At 47.4% G+C, this 17,713-nt stretch overlaps 1 protein-coding gene across 5 annotated transcripts in view; it reads right to left on the bottom strand.

Annotated features, from left to right (window-relative positions):
• Window positions 1-536: 536 nt before the first annotated feature.
• The window catches only part of IQSEC2 (IQ motif and Sec7 domain ArfGEF 2), a 200,155-nt gene continuing 182,978 nt past the window's right edge, over window positions 537-17,713 (bottom strand). For 4 of the 5 annotated variants that reach the window (XM_044305346.1, XM_044305348.1, XM_044305349.1 and 1 more), the window contains 10 exons: window positions 14,762-14,923; window positions 12,177-12,299; window positions 11,908-12,074; window positions 9,583-9,722; window positions 9,362-9,487; window positions 9,155-9,254; window positions 6,373-6,534; window positions 6,100-6,273; window positions 2,393-2,442; window positions 537-2,169 (listed from right to left, as the gene is read on the bottom strand). In XM_044305346.1, the coding sequence (XP_044161281.1) occupies window positions 1,255-2,169; window positions 2,393-2,442; window positions 6,100-6,273; window positions 6,373-6,534; window positions 9,155-9,254; window positions 9,362-9,487; window positions 9,583-9,722; window positions 11,908-12,074; window positions 12,177-12,299; window positions 14,762-14,923 (2,119 nt within the window). In that variant the 3' untranslated portion in view covers window positions 537-1,254. The remainder of the gene's footprint in view (window positions 2,170-2,392; window positions 2,443-6,099; window positions 6,274-6,372; window positions 6,535-9,154; window positions 9,255-9,361; window positions 9,488-9,582; window positions 9,723-11,907; window positions 12,075-12,176; window positions 12,300-14,761; window positions 14,924-17,713) is intronic. The other variant, XM_044305350.1, reaches the window with a different exon arrangement.

The raw sequence follows: 17,713 nt of genomic DNA, 5'->3' as shown, positions 1-17,713 counted from the left end.
CGCTGTGTGAGAGCCCTGAAACGGAAAGCCAAAACGCGAGTGTGAAAGTAGAATACGAGCTGCGGCCCCTTCATATAGCTGATCAGTAGGGGTGCCGGGAGTCAGACCCCTACTAATCTGATGACGTCTCCTAAGGATAGGCCATGAAGATCAAAATCTCGCACAACCCCTTTAAGTCATTTCACCGATTAAAATCCAAAGAGCCCCTTTAACCGAAAATCTGCCTCCACTGTGCGTAAGTGATGGGTCCTCTTAAAGTGAAGCTGGTTAACCTGTCGGCTGCTGGGATAACATGATCCAGTGCATCCACTTTTCTGTATCTGCACCTTCTCTTCTGCCTGACATAGAAGATGTCAGAAATATAACAACTGAAGCCGACATTCTACCTCGTCCAAAGGATTTTACACTATATATAGTTATATATATATATATATTAATATAGACATCTTTTATCTCTATACATAGAACTCTGTATATAGTTTTCTTAAGAAAGCAGTAACTGCTCAATGATTGTGCAGAAATAATGGCACAGAACATGCCCAAAACTTTTTTTTTATCTTGCTATATACACTTTTTGTTAATGCTGTTTAACGGGGTCCATTCCCTGCGTCGTTTAGTGGTATATACCCTGGACTGCACATATACAGGGAGCGTTTAATGAGAGTCCAATCAGAACAAAAAAATACAAGGCCTCCCCTTTGACATGATGCATGGATGGCACTGGGCTGGGAGAAGAAGGTAGTCGCAGTACCTGGAGTGAATGTTCTAGTGCCCATGCTTGCCCCTTGTGCCCACTCCACCTGTTCATCACGCTCGCATTGGCAGGCCCCTAGCAGCAGGGTCGGCCCGGACCCGTTAGTCTCATGACCTTCTAATACACAAGCACGCTCTCACCAGGCACGCCTTCATCATGGAGGTGCATTAATCTGCTTGCAACATATTCGGACACTCGCCCATTCAAATGGCTCTGCCAACTCTAAACTGGCCCTTTAAGAAACGAGTAACGCCCGACAAAAAGGGGACTTCTGAGCAGGGAAAGGAAATGCAAGGGTGGTGCATATATTAGGACATAGTCACTTCTTCACATGTCAGAAACATAGTCCCAGTGAATGAATATAGTCACCGGCCGTGGCTCTTAAATGCCAAGGAGCGCTGATGGAGCCGGGAAGGGGGGGTAGAACAGCCAAGGAGCCTTCGTCCATATCCCCATGTGCATGCCATTCCTTCGCCTCTGATCCTGTACAGCCAGTGTTCTTACACCACCGTGCTGATTCTGTTGACTGGTTTTTGTTTAGGGTTACCCTGCGATGTATTTGTGCCCATAGGATGATGAGAGGCATGCTGGGGCAGGGGTGAGGTTGGAGGCAGCGGGGAGTGTGGCGTGAGGGGAGTGTGAGGTGTATGCGGAGACGGAGGGGGAAGGGGCGGATAGGATGGATGTGGTGGAATGGGAGATATAGGTGAGCAAGGAGACTGGTTGTGCTGCGGATTGTACTGGGTGGGAGTGTACTGGGCCTGCTGGGGGCGCTGCGGCTGTGGAGGAATCTGGGAAGGGTGGTGGGTAAATACAAAGTGCTTAGGTGGCTGCTTTTGCATGGAGTGCTGAGACTGGTGCATGTGCTGAGGATAGGTGTGCGTCATGGTATGCTGGGCCGCAGATCCGTACATGGGTAACGGAGACTGCGGCTGGTTCGAAGGGTGTCGGCCGTGCAAGGTGTACTGCGGGTGAGGTGAACTGGGTGTCAGGGGTGGGGCACCTACGGCTGGTCTCTTCTGCTGTCCAGGGCGCTGCAACGTAAACTGAGCCGATGACGGTGGCACATGGTAACGATGAGGAGGCTGAGTGGGAGGCTGTGGTGGCGCAGAAGACGGCGGCTGGGAGTGATACGGTGGTGGGGGTTGGGCAAGCACCCCCTGGTTGTGGCAGTACTGAGCATGTAGAGCCTGAATTTTTGACTGTCCATCCATTCCTGGAGGAGTGTGAGGGTGCGGCGGCAACGAGGTTGGGGGCAGGTTCTGGAAGGTCCCCTTCCCTCTCTTGCTTCCGAACAGAGAACCCAGGAAAGAGGAAGAATTGGACACTGGTCTTGGAGCCTTGTACTCCTCCGGTGGAGGTGGCGGTGGAACGGGAAGCCTCTGGTGGGGGCGAGGGCTGCTAATGATAGATCCCTGGGAAGAGAAAGAAAGACAGGCGTATGACTAGAACTGCATTAACGTTTCACCTGCATGCACCGCCCCCCCCCCCAAACGCACATACAGGAACCACAAAGTACAACATCAAAAAGGACAGGCGGCTACCCCCATTATCCCCACGACACTCTGAAGCAGCAGGCGGGGGGTTACATGGATGCACACAGTAACATATCACATGCAGCTGAATCTCAGGACTTACTTCAATGGTGCTGTCCAGAGATCCCGCGCTGTTACGCCTCCCTCTCTTACCTAAGCATCAAGTTAGTAACAAGCAAGCATTAAGGAGCAGGAGGAAGAAGATAAGAGGGGACATAATGGATAAATGCGTAAGAGAGAAGGAGAGGCCAAAAGAAAAAAATAACTAAAAAAAACGGATTTCACAGGAAAATGAAGGCAGAGGCATGCACACGGGAGTGAAAACACAGGTGGAAATAGACTAATGTAGAAAACCATGAGAAAATAGAATATGCAGAGAATAAGAGGGAATTGAGTTCGCTGCCTGGATACAAATGACTGCTTTACGTCCCGAGGGGTTGCCATCTGTTGGGTACAGTGAGTTCCCTTGCTGTAAATGACACGTCTGCCCACACAACCTGCATTTTCCATGCTTAGTATTGCAGCTGCCATGCATACATTTGTCCACAAGGTGGCAGCAAGTCACTGTGCTACATAGAAATCAATGTGCCCTTCGCCAGCAGGGGATTCCTGTGCACCAGCATTAGAATAGGCAACGGGTAGGTTATATATCACATACAAAAGCACGGTGCCAGCACTGTAAACCATGTGCAACCCGGACCACTATGACGCTCTTACGGGGGGGGGGGGGAAAGATTAATGCTGCTACGACTGGAAATGAAATGTGAGCCTCAGTTTTGCGTAGCGTGCAAATTTGTTTTATCCCCCCCCCAGCTACTTACACATGTGATGTCGTCGTCCCCGGGGTCTGCATTGTAAGTGAATTACTACATATAAGGGTTTACAGATGGATGCTCAGAGGCAATGCAACATCTGCAAGAAGCCTCCGCCTACCCCATTATTTCTAATATACTTTAATTCTTCACTATTTATAAGATCTCTGCTTGCTGTTACGTGAACAAAAGAATTATTTTTACACCCAGAAGACTGATAATCAATATAAAACTACTTCTCATGGGTGAAGGTGTGCCGCAGTTGTATCCATTCCAGGTGATATGAGCTATCCTCAGGACAGGCCATCAATATCAGATAGGTGGAAGTCCGTCTCCCTGCACCCCTGCCGATCAGCTGTTTGAAGGGTCAGGCTATTAACTGTCAGCAGATTAGTACCTATGACACTGGCTGACCTGTTACATGTGCTCTTGGCAGCTGAAGACATCTGTGTTGGTCCCATGTTCATATGTGTCCACATTGCTGAGAAATATAATGTATTAATATATGCAAATGAGCCTCTAGGAGCAACGGGGGCGTTACCATTACACCTAGAGGCTCTGCTCTCTCTGCAACTGCAGCATCCTCTGCACTTTGACAGAGCTGCCAGGCGTGATGACGTTTGACTGCCTGGCCCTATCAAAGTGCAGAGGGGGCAGCAGTTGCAGAGAGAGCAGAGCCTCTAGGTGTAACGGCAACGCCCCCGTTGCTCCTAGAGGCTCATTTACACATATTAATTCATGTTTCTCAGCAATGCGGGCACATATGAACATGGGACCAATATGGATGCCTTCAGCTGCCAAGCAGCACATGGAACAAGTCAGCCAGCTTCATAGATACAAAACTGCTGACAGATGCCCTTAAATTTCTTACCCCTTATTGCTGGCTTTCTTACATATTCTGCAGTGCTGTATACAGATTACAGTCGCCCCAATCATTTCCCCCTCCCCAGTTGAGCTCACAATCTACTTTTCCAATCCCAAATAATTATTGGTATAGAGTAAATTGTAATATCTGGAGGAGACTGACCCAATCGATGACACAACATACAGACTCGATAAAGCTGTTGTCCCTGGTCCGATTTGAACCCCCCCGGTATAGAAGCACACTGGACCACCAGGGTCACTTTTCTGATGTCTGCCTGATCAGATTCATCACCTGGCTCCGTGCCCGGGTAACTTTGGCAATTCAAGTGGCTGGGGTCTGGCTCATTATAAAGTTGGCAGATCGCCTGCTTAACCAACAGATTGGATCAAACAGCATGGCAGAAAAAGGAATAATATAATCTTTGTACTTGAGTTAATAAGGCAAGGACTGATCAGAGGAGATGCATATTTATTGTACCGCACAGCGCAAGTAATTGGGGGCCATTTTCCAAAACCTCTGATTCCGGCGGGTGAATGCTCGGCCATGCATGCAGGTGTTCTGTACGGAAAGAGGGGAATAAGCTACTGACAAGCCCCTTTGGCTGTGGCTTATCTCCCTAAGGCGACTTTCACACTCGCGTTTGGTGCGGAACCATCATGGTTCCGTTCAGATAATACAACCGTCTGCATCCATTCAGAACGGATCCGTTTGTATTATCTATAACAGGAATGGCCAACCTGAGGCTCTCCAGCTGTTGCAAAACTACAACTCCCATCATGCCCGGACAGTCTACAGCTATCAGCCTACAGCAGGGCATGGTGGCAGTTGTAGTTTTACAACAACTGGAGAGCCGCAGGTTGGCCATGCCTGATCTATAACATAGCCAAAACGTTTTCTATTGTGCCATATTGTGTCAGTGAAAACGGATCCGTCCCCATTGACTTATTGTGTCAGGACGGATCCGTTTGCCTACGCATTGTCAGGCGGACACCAAAACGCTGTTCGCCTCCAGAGCGGAATGGAGACTGAACGGAGGCAAACTGATATATTCTGAGCGGATCCTTTTCCATTCAGAATGCATTAGGGCAAAACTGATCCGTTTGGTGAGAGCCCTGAAACGGCTCTTACAAACGGGAACCAAAACCCCAGTGTGAAAGTAGCCTTAGAGGAATTGTCCATAATTTATTTATTTTAAATCTCCCTTGCCCTCCACCTAGTGGGACCTGTGAAGGGAACTATACTTACCTGCTGAACACTGCCTGATTGCATCTCTGTGGGTTCCAGGCTGTCTTCACATGTAAACTTTTTGCATAGATGGGTTTACATGCACCTCTGCAGCCAATGACTGGTCTCAGCAGTGACATGTCCCCAAGCGGCACGTGACCCAGCACTGATGGGGCCAGTCATTGGCTGCAGCTGCGCACGTGACCCCGTCGTGCAGTAAGCGTACATGTGGCAGTGCAGTCAAGACTGAACTATCCTTAGGACACCACCACACACAGTAGTTGACGGGTCCTGTCGAAATCAGCGGGTTTGTCTGCTATTACTCTAAGGGCTCGTGCACAGTTTAACACGGATACCAGCCAAGTGTGCTCCGCATTTTGCAGAAAGGAACGCCCGGCCCATAATAGAACGTAATGCGGACAAGAATAGGACATGTTCTATATTATTGTGGGACAAACGGATGCGGACCTCACTGAAGTGAACGAGCCCGCAACGGACCTGCAAAAAATGCGGATTGGATGCGGGTAAAAAAATAAGTTTGCGTGCATGGGCCGCTTGTAGAAGATCACCTCTGTGGAGATTGATAAACTGTGCGCCCCTTCAATGCCCTGATGCTCTGTACACAACAAGACCCAGATGGTTCTGATCTGAGACTTGAGTGAAATCGGTCTTAGGCTTTGAAAACATGAGATGGGCCCAAGTTCATGAACGGTCACCAGTCTAACCTTCAGTAGCAAATGACGAGTCAGAGAAACAAAATCTAGAACTAGATCTGTCTGTACTGTCCTATACCAGGTCTGTTCTCATTTGCCCCCTCTGACAACCACCGATGGTCCGCTCAGGAGGTTTCTGCTTGTAGAATGGGCACGTTTATGAGTGATGGCATGGATGAGGATAAGGAATACTCACCAACATCAGAGAGATCTCTTAAGGAGCTGCTGAGGGCACTTCTCTTCAGACCTTCACCTAGTGCATATGTGTCATCCAGACTTGGCCGGCCTAGAGTTCCATTGACCGCTTCCTTCATCCCGGGTCCAGGGGAGGTGTTGGGACGCATCACCCCCTTCTGCTTCTCTAGCTCAGCTAATGCAAATAAAACATAGTATTAAATATGTGAAATGGGTTGAGTTGGTGGAGACAGCCATCCGGTTATAGAAAGAAACCGTCCGCTGACATACTTACATTCCACTCTGTACTTCTCCATTTCCTGGACTTCTGCAATAGACTCCCGTAGGTCGCTGGTGAACCTCAACCGGTCCTGAAGACTTGGAGCGTTGAAGATGATCAGTTCTTTCCTCTCACCACCAGGGGCAGCAGAGAGCAATTTGATGCCATTCTGATAGTCTGTTTGCAGCAGAAGATGGGAGGTTACTAGAGTAGACATGGCGGTACACACACGTGGACAGTCTAATACGCTCATCTAGAGTATTTCGGCCATTCTTGACACTTTTTCATAGGTAATAAATACTATTGACGGTAGATCTGTCACTAGTTGGCATCTTCTATATGAATTTAATATAGTACCTACTCCGTATGGCACATCCAAACCTGGCTTGTGGGTGAAGTGGTTAAACCGCAGCGCTCCGTCCTCCATACACTTAAGAAAGCTGAATGACAGGGATTCCTCTCAACACCCCGATACACATGCCCCACTTGGCCGAGCATGCATGTGAGAATAATAGGTGGCTGGCAAATACCTCTGTTGATACCTTCATACAAATTAGATGGTTGGCCGGTTCCCGGCATTCATCTGATGGATATGGCTACCTTTAGTAAACTTCATATGTGACTGGTCGGTGACAAGTTTGCTTCACCCTCCATAACTCCCACCCACCCAGCGATAAACTACCTGGTCACTTTTGGATGCATCATATGTTCAGGTATTTCTGCAGAGGTAAATAATGTACTTCATGAAGAATCCTATCTGAACCTTTGTGCTTCTAAGCACATAGAAAAGTTAGGCTACTTTCACACCTGCGTTCCGTGCAGATCCGTCTTGTATCCGTTCAGAACGGATCTGTTTGCATTATTCTTAAAAAAAAAAAAAAGTACCTCAAAACGGATCCGTCTTGACTTACATTGAAAGTCAATGGCGGACGGATCTGTTTTCAATTGCACTATATTGTGTCAGTAAAAAACGGATCCGTCCCCATTGATTTACACTGTAAGTCAGGATGGATCTGTTTGGCTCTGCATCGTCAGGCGGACACCAAAACACTGCAGGCAGCGTTTTGGTGTCCGCCTCAAAAGCTGAACGGAGACCAAACGGATGCATTCTGAACGGATCCTTATCCATTTGGGCCGCTTGTGAGAGCCCTGAAAAGGATCTCACAAGCGGACCCAGAAACGGCAGGGTGAAAGTAGCCTTAGCAGTTTCAACCATGTGCACTGAGCAACCATTTTGCTTGGTACTATTGAGCGCCAGGCTGATGTGTGTGAATGTGACCTCACATTCTGTAACTGAGAATAGCGATTCATCATTACAATAGGTGAACGTACGTAGATTAGGTGACTGCGTCTACAGCAAGTCTTTAATGTATATTCTCAGGACCCCCCATTTTACGACTAGGAAAGATTCTGATAACCGAGCAGGGCAATGGTGGAGAGCCCCCGTGGCTTCCTTACGTCGATCAGATGTTGTATAACAGCCTATACCTTCTGCACCAAAGGATGGACAGACCAGCAGGGCAATAGAGCAGGGTTCTTTACTTCTACTAAGGGTCTATTCACACGACTGTAAGTGTTATTCGGTCCGCAAATTGCGGATCCGTAAAACACGGGTAACGGCCGTGTGAGTTTTATTTTGGCACATGGCCAACCCTATGATAGAAATGCCTATTCTTGTCCAAGGTTGCGGACAAGAATAGGACATGCTCTATCTTTTTTGTGGAGCCGTGGAACGGAACTACGGGTGCAGACAGCACACGATGTGCTGTCTGCATTTTTTGCAGCCCCATTTAAATGAATGGGTCCGAACCCGTTCCGCAAAATTGTGGGACAGATGCAGACCCAGAAATACGGTCTAACAGACTAAGGCTACTTTCACGTATGCGTTTAAACCAGATGCCCAACCTGCGGCCCTCCAGCTGTTGCAAAATAGAACTCCCAGCATGCCTGCGGAGCCTACAGCTATTAGCGTATGCTGGGACTGCTAGTTTCGCAACAGCTGGAGGGCCGCCGGTTGAGCATCCCTGGTTTAAACTATCTGGTAGTGGAACAGCCTGCCAGAGCTCACCGTAAACAGCATAGCCGGACGCTGCTGATCACTGCCAGAGCCCATTGGCTATAATGGGATCCAGTTTGTTTCCGGCACGATTGCTGGGATTCAGCCAGACAAAAACTAGCGTGAAAAGCATTTTCTGACTGGTCGATCCCATAGTCATAGTCAACAGGCCGGATCCCATTATAGTCAATAGGGTGTGGTGACGCTCCAGCCGTATCTAGTCGTTTAAACGCATATGTGAAAGTAGCCATATGCTCACTCGTTTATATAGGGAGGGATTCTGATAACAGGTGTAAGTATATTAGAGAACGTCAATATAAGTGACCCCCAAACTTTAAGGAACAGCCACATGTGGCCTAAACGCTGCAGAGTTTCCACAGTGGAACCGAGTGCGGAAAATCGGCGGCATTTCCTGTAGAAGCAATGAGGATGCGATTTTAATAAATGTCGCCCACGTGCTGTGGAAAATTTCAAAGACTTGCCATGTTGTGTGGATTCTAAATCCGCAGCGTGTCAACTTGGGTTATGGATCTGTGCTGCGAATTTCACCCTTTGCCATGTAGTGGGAGACCTCTGAAGCAAATCCGCAGCATTTCTGTGACAAATACCGGCCCATTTGGCACGGATTTTGCTGCTGCAGAATTTCAGCAGATACCCTACGGAAAATCTGTAGCGGACCCGCCATGTCTGTCCATATCCTAAATCTATGCAACATTATGTACAGTAGTAGTAATCACTTACAGGAGTTCTGGAAGAGCTGCATCTGCATGTCCACCAGTGGAAAGGACTGCCGGAAGCTGTAGGTCACTAAAATTTTCTTCTTCTGGAAGATCTTTGTCACCTACATGGCAGGAGAAGAAGGATTCATTGGACTCTGATGCAATATATATATATATATATATATATATATATCCTCCTGGTCACTGACCAGACAAGCTTCTTACGTACCACCAGAAGATCATTGAAGAGGAAGACCTCCCTCTGGTGCAGACCCATCCTCTGGGGACGATTTGGGTCTGGGACCTCGTAGAGTTGACAGCAGCACACAAGACGCCGATGTGGAAGAGAAAGTACCTGCAGGGGTGAGAGCGGCAAAGCGATATCATAAAGAGCAACCACGGTGCACTAACTATCACAGGAATGGGTGTTGGGGTCACCATGCTCCTTACCGGCTTCTTTCCAACAATCATCCTCTCCACGGCTTGCACCTGAGATACATGATCATCGTTTGTTCTCAGCTCTCGACCTTGGATCCGCTGATATATTCCCACTAGCAAGTCCCGGGGAATGTCCTCCCCATTATCCACCCCTAGGACATAAAAAAATAAGGGGAAATCTGTATACTAGGTTCCCATAAATGCATCCATGCCACATAAATAACTATACTAGAGCACCTTTTCTTTCAACCCTGTGTTGAGCCTTTATAATTCCTCCTAGAAATGTATGAATAAACTGACCAATGGCCGTTATCCCAATGATTTGTGTCCCGACAGGGTCCAGCACTGTCTATTAATCAGCCCTGAAACTATCAGGATCTGTAGGGACATGCCCTATGGACAAGGGAGATGGTGTCAATTTAGCAATATATTTCCAGGAGGAATAACAGAGAAATGTCACGTTGCAAAGTTCTAAGAAAAGACACTAAAGAGTTGTTGTTTCATGGTAATTACTGAAACAGATATCACAAGAGCCAAAAGGTCCTCTTAAAGGGTAACTGTTATGTTTTCATCAAAAAATCATTATGCAGCCAGTTCTCTGAGGCCAAAACTGCTTTCCCTCACTTCCCATACACACTTGCTGTAGCCAGCAGCTCCCTGCCAGCCAATCAGATCGGATTACTGAGAGACACGCCTCCTCACTCTGAAGCCTAATGCAGGCATGCAGTGTGAAGGACCGCCCCTCCGTCTTCTTAGCCAGAGACAGATGAGCCATAGCAACGGTCTTTTAAGGGAGCAGTGGAAAGGGACGGGACATTAATGAAAGCTGTTATTATAAGGTAACTACAGATCTTTTGGCAATCATTGACAGACTAACTCAGTTATACATGCCTAGCTCTAATAAACTAGCAAATAAAAAAAAATATGACAGTTACACTTTAAGTGCACCTGTCAGCAGTTTTGCACCTATGACACTGGCTGACCTGTTACATGCGCACTTGGCAGCTGAAGAAATTTGTGTTGGTCCCATCTTCATATGTGTCCGCATTTCTGTGTAAAACAAAGTTTTAATATTCGCAAATGAGCCTCTAGGAGCAAAGGGGGGGGAGGCTCTGCTCTCTCTGCAACCACTCCACTTTGACTAACTGGGCCAGGTGTGACGACTGGCAGTGTCAAAGTGCAGAGGGCGCGGCAGTTGCAGAGAGAGCAGAGCTTCTAGGTGTAATGGTAACGCCCCCGTTGCTCCTAGAGGCCTATTTGCATATCTTAAAACATAATTTTTCTCCGCAATGCGGGCACATATGAATACGGGACCAACACAGATGCCTTCAGCTGCCAAGTGCACAGTTAACAGCCAATTTTATGGGCACAAAACTGCTGACAGATGCCCTTTAAAATATTTCAGCCCATGGCACTTGAGGTCGCGGATGTAACTATAATGTCCAACAAACCAAGATAAGTCAATCAGACCGTTTCCTTGCACTGTGCAAGGTGTAAAGTCGTGAAGAATGTACTTTAAGAATTCCGTATCACTCAGCTCAGTCAATAGGTTTTATAGGCATGTAGGAAAATATGAGGAAGCACAAGGACTCTATGAACTCATTCCAGGAGAATGTGGTCTAATGTGTTTTCTACATCTAAGGGCGCCCTTACATCGCAGCATACCATGCACAGCCACTATACAACGTACGGCGCTGCGCTTGGTGAGCTGAGAGAAGGCCGCAGCGCTTACGGCTGATGGGGAGGGGGTCCCGGGTGTGAGACCCCCACTGATCAGATACTGATGACCTATCCTGAGACTAGGTAATCAGTTAAAAAGTTTTGGAAAACCCCTGTAAGCAAGTGCCCACAGCCTGTCCCACGAAATAAAAAAAGATTCATACTTACCTGCTCCACGCTGCCACCATCTTCCAGTCCCGGCATCCGGCAGTGCATGGGCATGCTCACATGCACTGCTCCAGCCAATGACTGGCTTCAGCAGTGACGTGATGCCTGTAGCCCCATCACCGCTGAAGCCAGTCATTGGCTGGGACAGTGTATATGACCATAACCATGCACCGCCGGATGTAAACAGCGCAGGGTCTGGAAGATGGAGGCAGCGAGGAGGACCAGAGCGGCGTGGAGCAGGTATCTTCTATTTCATGGGGCAGGCTGCGAGCACTTGCTTAAAAATCAATATTACCAGAAAAGTGTGGTGGCATGTCACATTACTCGCGGATTGGTTGGGGTCTCTCATTGATCACGATCTCTGCAGAGCATTAGGCCCGTTTAGGGCACTTCGCAGACAATCGCACATCTGAGCGAAAGATGCCCATCAGGCCACGGTTTATTTCTTACCACGCAGATTCTTGATGAAGTCATCCAATTTCATCTTGCGCTCAGCCTTGACGCTCGGACTGTACATGTCCGTGTTGAGGAGAATGATCGCAAACGCCAGTATAAATATGGTGTCCGGGTTCCGAAATTGGCGAACCAGCGCGGGATTGCACACACAGTACCGCTGGCTGGGGGAACATAAAAAAAAAAAAAAAAAAAGCAGAAATGTGAAAAGGATAAAATGATTTTAGAGACGCAATAGAAGATTGAAAGCGTGATCGAGGAGTCACCTGAACGCTTCGATGAGCCTTTCCACCTTCTGAGCCTCCCCTTGAACGCGTATGTGAGCCTGAAACTTCCTCAGGGCGTCATCCAGATCCATGTTGGAGAAATCCATTTCATCCACCACACAGCTGGAAATACAACAGATCCATTGAAAACGACTCACATCTTACATTTCAAAATCAAGGAATCAAATATGTGGTTGCACATACATATGTAGCAGAGCTCAATTTGTGATTTAAAGGGCATCTGTCAGCAGTTTTGTACCTATGACACTGGCTGACCTGTTACATGTGCACATGGCAGCTGAAGGCGTCTGTGTTGGCCCCATGTCCATATGTGCCCGCATTGCTGAGAAAAATGATGCTTTAATATATGCAAATGAGCCTCTAGGAGCAACGGGGGCGTCGCTGTTACACCTAAAGGGTTTGCTCTGCTCTCTCCGCAATTTGATTGACAGTGGCAGAAAACATCATCACACCTGTGTCTGCCAATCAAAGTGCAGAGGGCACGGCAGTTGCAGAGAGCGCAGAGCCTCTAGGAGTATTGTAGAGAGAGCAGAGCTTCTAGGTGTAATGGTAACGCCCCCGTTGCTCCTAGAGGCTTATTTGCATATCTTGAAACATCATTTTTCTCAGCAATGCGGGCACATATGAATACGGGACCAACACAGATGCCTTCAGCTGCCAAGTGCACATGTAACAGGTCAGCCAGTGTCATAGGCACAAAACTGCTGACAGATGCCCTTTAACGGTTTTATTGGTGCATTGCAATAATGCAAATCCACTTGGATAATATGGTGGGTTTACTTGCAGTTGAAGGGGTTGTCAAAGTTTAGAAAAAGATGCAGCTTTCTTCCAAAAACAGCACCACAAGCGTCACCGAGTTGCATTGTATCATTCTATTCAACCATATGGAAGGCAATAAGGCTGAGCTGCAATACCACATACGACCCGGGGACATGGTGTGGTGCTGTTTTCAGAAGAAACCAGCCACGTATTTGCTGATCATGTATCACACAGTTGTGACAAAATACTAACTTGCCTCTGCTATATCTGTAGCGGCGTAAGGCTACCTGCATATGTTGCGGATGATGAGCGTGAAAAACGCAACGTAACACAGCACCAGCAAAACGGATCTCACAAATCTCACGCACACTTTGCTTTTTGGTTCCGTGCGGATTTTGAAATCCCTAGCGTGTCAATTCTTTGTATGATTTTTCTTGTGTGGATTTCACCCTTTCTCAAGGCCAAACTGCCTCAAATCTGCACCAAAAACTGCAAGCAAGTTAATTTTTGGTGCGGAAACACGGAAATCTGCGTACAAAACCCACAGATTTTCGTTTCTGAAACCTGCACCTGTGTGCAGATCGCCTCATCATGGCTGACAGGTGGTGAAGCCCCGAGCTGTTAAAAGGACAAAGTCAGCACTGCTACATCTCTATGGTATTGATTTCCTGTTGCTTACAGTATATTCCGCAGCGCTGTATACAGATTATAATCACTGGCAGGAGCTTTTCAGGGTTATAAATAGAGAAACCTGACGGAGCTGCTCGCCCCAGCCCTCGCTTACTGGCAGATATAAATGACTGCGGGTAACAAGCTGGCTGCAGCTCTGCAGGGTAAAAGGAGTCAAAAATAGATTGGCTTTTTACCCGCCAGAACTGCCATTATGTTAGTCAGGGAACGAAAATCAATGCTGACGACTCCCTCGAAACGTTCCCTATATATAGCATCCTGGAAATGGGGGAAAAGTGTGCACGTCGGGCTCTGTTCACATGACGCTTAGAGCCTACGCTTGAGCAGGATCCTCTGATGTACACTGCTGCGCCACCGTATAGGCGTCCAGTAGGATACGCTGCACACAGGCCCCTATTGTAAAGATAAAACGGCCTGTGTTGTGTGAATGGGGCCCTATGGGTCCCATTCACACATCCGTGTGTGTCCGCAAAACACGGACACCGGCAATGTCCGTTCCGCATTTTGCGGACCGCACATCGCCGACACTAATAGAATATGCCTATTCTTCTCTGCAATTGTGGACAAGACTAGGACATGTTCTATTTTTTTTTTTCTAAATGAATGGGTCCGCAATTCCGTTCCGCAAAATGCGGAAAAGAATTGCGGACGTGTGAATGGACCCTTATACGTCAAACATAGCCTTACCTGTATGCTTACGTGTGCTGGACTTACTTATGGGGGTTCCCTCTCTGATAGAGGGGGGGGGGCGTTGCTTTCTCCATAATTACATATCGCGCCCCCTGACTATTTTACCTTGGCTGACCCCACATGAATTTTGCCTAGAATCCCTTTCCAAGATGGCAGTCCTCATTAATAAGACGCATACTGCTCTCTCCCACAGTGGCAGACCTCCAGCAAATCCTTATCCGCTCGCACAACATGTCAAGCATTCTCGTTCCAGGACCGCCCTCCGCACGGAGCCAAGGAAGCGCAGCTCGGCACATCCTGCTCTAGCGAGCACAAAAGGAAAAGAAGACCCCCTTCTCCCCGGCAAACCCACATCCGCACAAGATGGCACAAGGGACCACATGGCGACGCTTGGGTGTTCTCTCGCAGATTTCATGGCGACTTACTCTAGCACATCCCGGTTAAACTGTTTCTGGCGGTTTCCGAGGAACTCTCCGATCATCTGTCGACTCAGGCCTTTCCTCTCCAGGATGAAATGCGCTACCCCCACCGGGGTATCGGATAGGAAGCCCCTTTCAATCAAGTACTGGATCCCTTTTTCTGGCTTTCTGCGGTAAAAAGAAAATAGAGATTTATTACAATTCATATAATTAAACATTCTATAAAGCAACAGACATAGCACTAAGGCCTCTTGCACACAAACGTATTTTCAATCCGTTTCCGTTCCTTTTTTTTTTTTCAATAGGTCCGCAAAAAAAAACAAACAGATGGTACTCAGTGTGCATTTCGTTTCTGTATTTCCTGTTCCGCAAAAAAATAGAACATGTCCTATTATAGTCCGCATTCCGGACAGGGATAGGACTGTTCTATTAGGGGCCAGCTGTTCTGTTCCGCAAAATACGCAATGTACAGTGGATGTCATCCGCATTTTTTGTGGACCGCAAAATACATATGGTCGTGTGCATAAGGCATAAATAAAAGCCCTCCTATATAACAAAAAATTTACTTTCTCCTTCCTAACTTTTTGATATTTTTTCCTGTTGATTTAGGGTGCATTCACACAACCATGTGCACTTTGTGGTCTGCAAAAAATACAGATGACGTCTGTGTTGCATCCGTTTTTTTGCAGACCCGTTAGAATAGAACATGTTCTATATTTTTTTTGAACCGATTCTCCAGATAGGTCATCTGTATCTGATCGGTGGGGGTCCGACACCCAGGACCCCCACCGATCAGCTGTTTGAGAAGGCACCGGCCATTGTATAGCAGCTGTGCTTGGTATCGCAGCTCAGCCCCATTCGCTTCAATGAGGTTGAGCTGCTCTTAGGTCACGTGACGTCAATGGCGTAGGAGAAGCTGTGAGAAGGCAACGGCGCTACTGCGAGAGCCTGTGCGGGTGTAGGACCCCCACCGATCCAAAAGGATAGGTCATCAGTTCTAAAATCTTGGAAACCCCTTTTTAAAGCAGATGTCCAGGTTTTTGATACCAATGATAGGGCATCCATATTTGATCGGTGGGTGTCAGACACACTGGCGATCCCTGCGTGGTACGCTATGCCAGAACTACATAGCGCTGTCCATTGTGTAGTGGACAGAGCTGGTAACTGCAGCGCTGCTCCTACTGAACTGAATGGGAGAAGTGCTGCAGTTACCAGCACTATCCGTTACCCAGTGGACGGAGCTGTGTTCACCTGGCGCCGATAACCTGTGGGGTGGCGGACCACCGTCCATTTGAAATTGATGGCCATCAATATCAAAACCCTGGACAACACCTTAGAAAAGTAATCCTTTTGAAAGAAGGGGCAAGCAATAATGAGCAGACCATAAGTTAGGTCCCCCACCCATCAACTGTAATCTGCAGCGGACAGCAAGTGTTCAATTTCCGAACAGTGCCTCCACAGGAGGAATGAAGTATTACACTCATATAAAGCACAGACAGAGTTCTTGAAAAGCATTCAATAGCGAGCATTCCTAAAATCGTAATTAGTTAGGGGTCCACGGCAGTGGAGGTCGAGGTCCGTCTTCCCACATATTTGAACATCCAGGGCGGAGAATGATTTACAACAAAAACATTCAAGCAAAATAATTTCGAACACATAAAACTCCTCATAATCGCCTTTTTATAGGACAGCTTTATCAGTGCTGACACGGGATGCGCCCTCTTCCCCATGAATCAGCACCATACGATCCTCTAAGGGATCCCACAATGACTACAATCCCATTGACATCAGCATTGCGGATTTACTGTCCCAATAAAAAGGTGTTTTTAGGTCTCCTGTAATACTCCTATAGCGTGAACCAAAAACAGGCGGGTTTATGGGTATTTAGTCTAGATCACTGGCACGTCAACCGGATGCGGTGTGGATTTTGTGATTGAATCAAGTCTGTCGAAAATTCCATGATTCAATATTACAACATAGCGATAACTTAAAGGGCCAATTAAGATTTTTAAAAATAGGTCAAAATGCTATAAAAAAAATAAAAATGTCATACCCACCTCACCGATCCCCTGCCGCTCCGGCTTTGATGCTTTCTCAGTACTCGCTGGTCTCTAGTTCCTGACACACAGGTGACCCACTACAGCCAGGGATTGGCTGAGCGGCTATTTCCTGGGCATCAAGAGGAACCAGCGGTGACCCAAAAATCTCTAAATGGGAGTGGGAGTGGGGGGGAATTGGGGGAGACAAGTATGAGTTTAAAAAAAAAAAAAAAAATTTAATAGCATTCTGACCCTTTAAAAAAATATAATAATTTAGCAAAAGGACAATCCCTTAGGCCACATCCAAAAAGTTGTACTGTACCCTAAATCAATGGAACACTGCAGGCAAAATGAAACCCTTTACACTTAGGGCCTGAGGATGTGACGCATGGCTTTTATCCGTGGTGGTCTTTGAACTCCTGTGTCATGCTCCACCCCCTCAATCCCTGCACAAGGCATAACACAGGGTATCCATTTTCCTGGTGTGTTCCTGTAACGTTACATATCTCTGTAGAATACATGTATACATGGCCACAGACGCTGCAGGGAAATTTCCCGTTGGGCTGATGCCCAGGGGCCCGCTCAAGCCCTAATGATCTGATGCTCTCAGTAGTAATAATGCTAGCAGTATCAGGTACTCATGCCCCTGGCCGGTGGCACAGGTGCTCTCCTTCCTCACAATGGTGATACAGTTGAAGACTGAAGCAGGGGCAGCGGTATTTTGTGCTGCATTATAGTATTTGGTTCTGCTGGGGCGGTATTTGGTTCTGCACTGTGGTATTTGGTTCTGCTATGGCGGTATTTTGTGCTGCTCTACGGTATTTGGTTCTGCTAGGGCGGTATTTAGTGCTGCTCTATGGTATTTGGTTCTGCAGGGGTGGTACTTTGTGCTGCACTATGGTATTGCTAGCCCCGCCTA

This window comes from Bufo gargarizans, chromosome 9 (assembly GCF_014858855.1).
Source record: "Bufo gargarizans isolate SCDJY-AF-19 chromosome 9, ASM1485885v1, whole genome shotgun sequence".
Taxonomy (NCBI): Eukaryota; Metazoa; Chordata; class Amphibia; order Anura; family Bufonidae; genus Bufo; species Bufo gargarizans.
The sequence above is the reverse complement of the archived record's forward strand: the minus strand, read 5'-3'. Positions and strand labels throughout refer to the sequence as shown.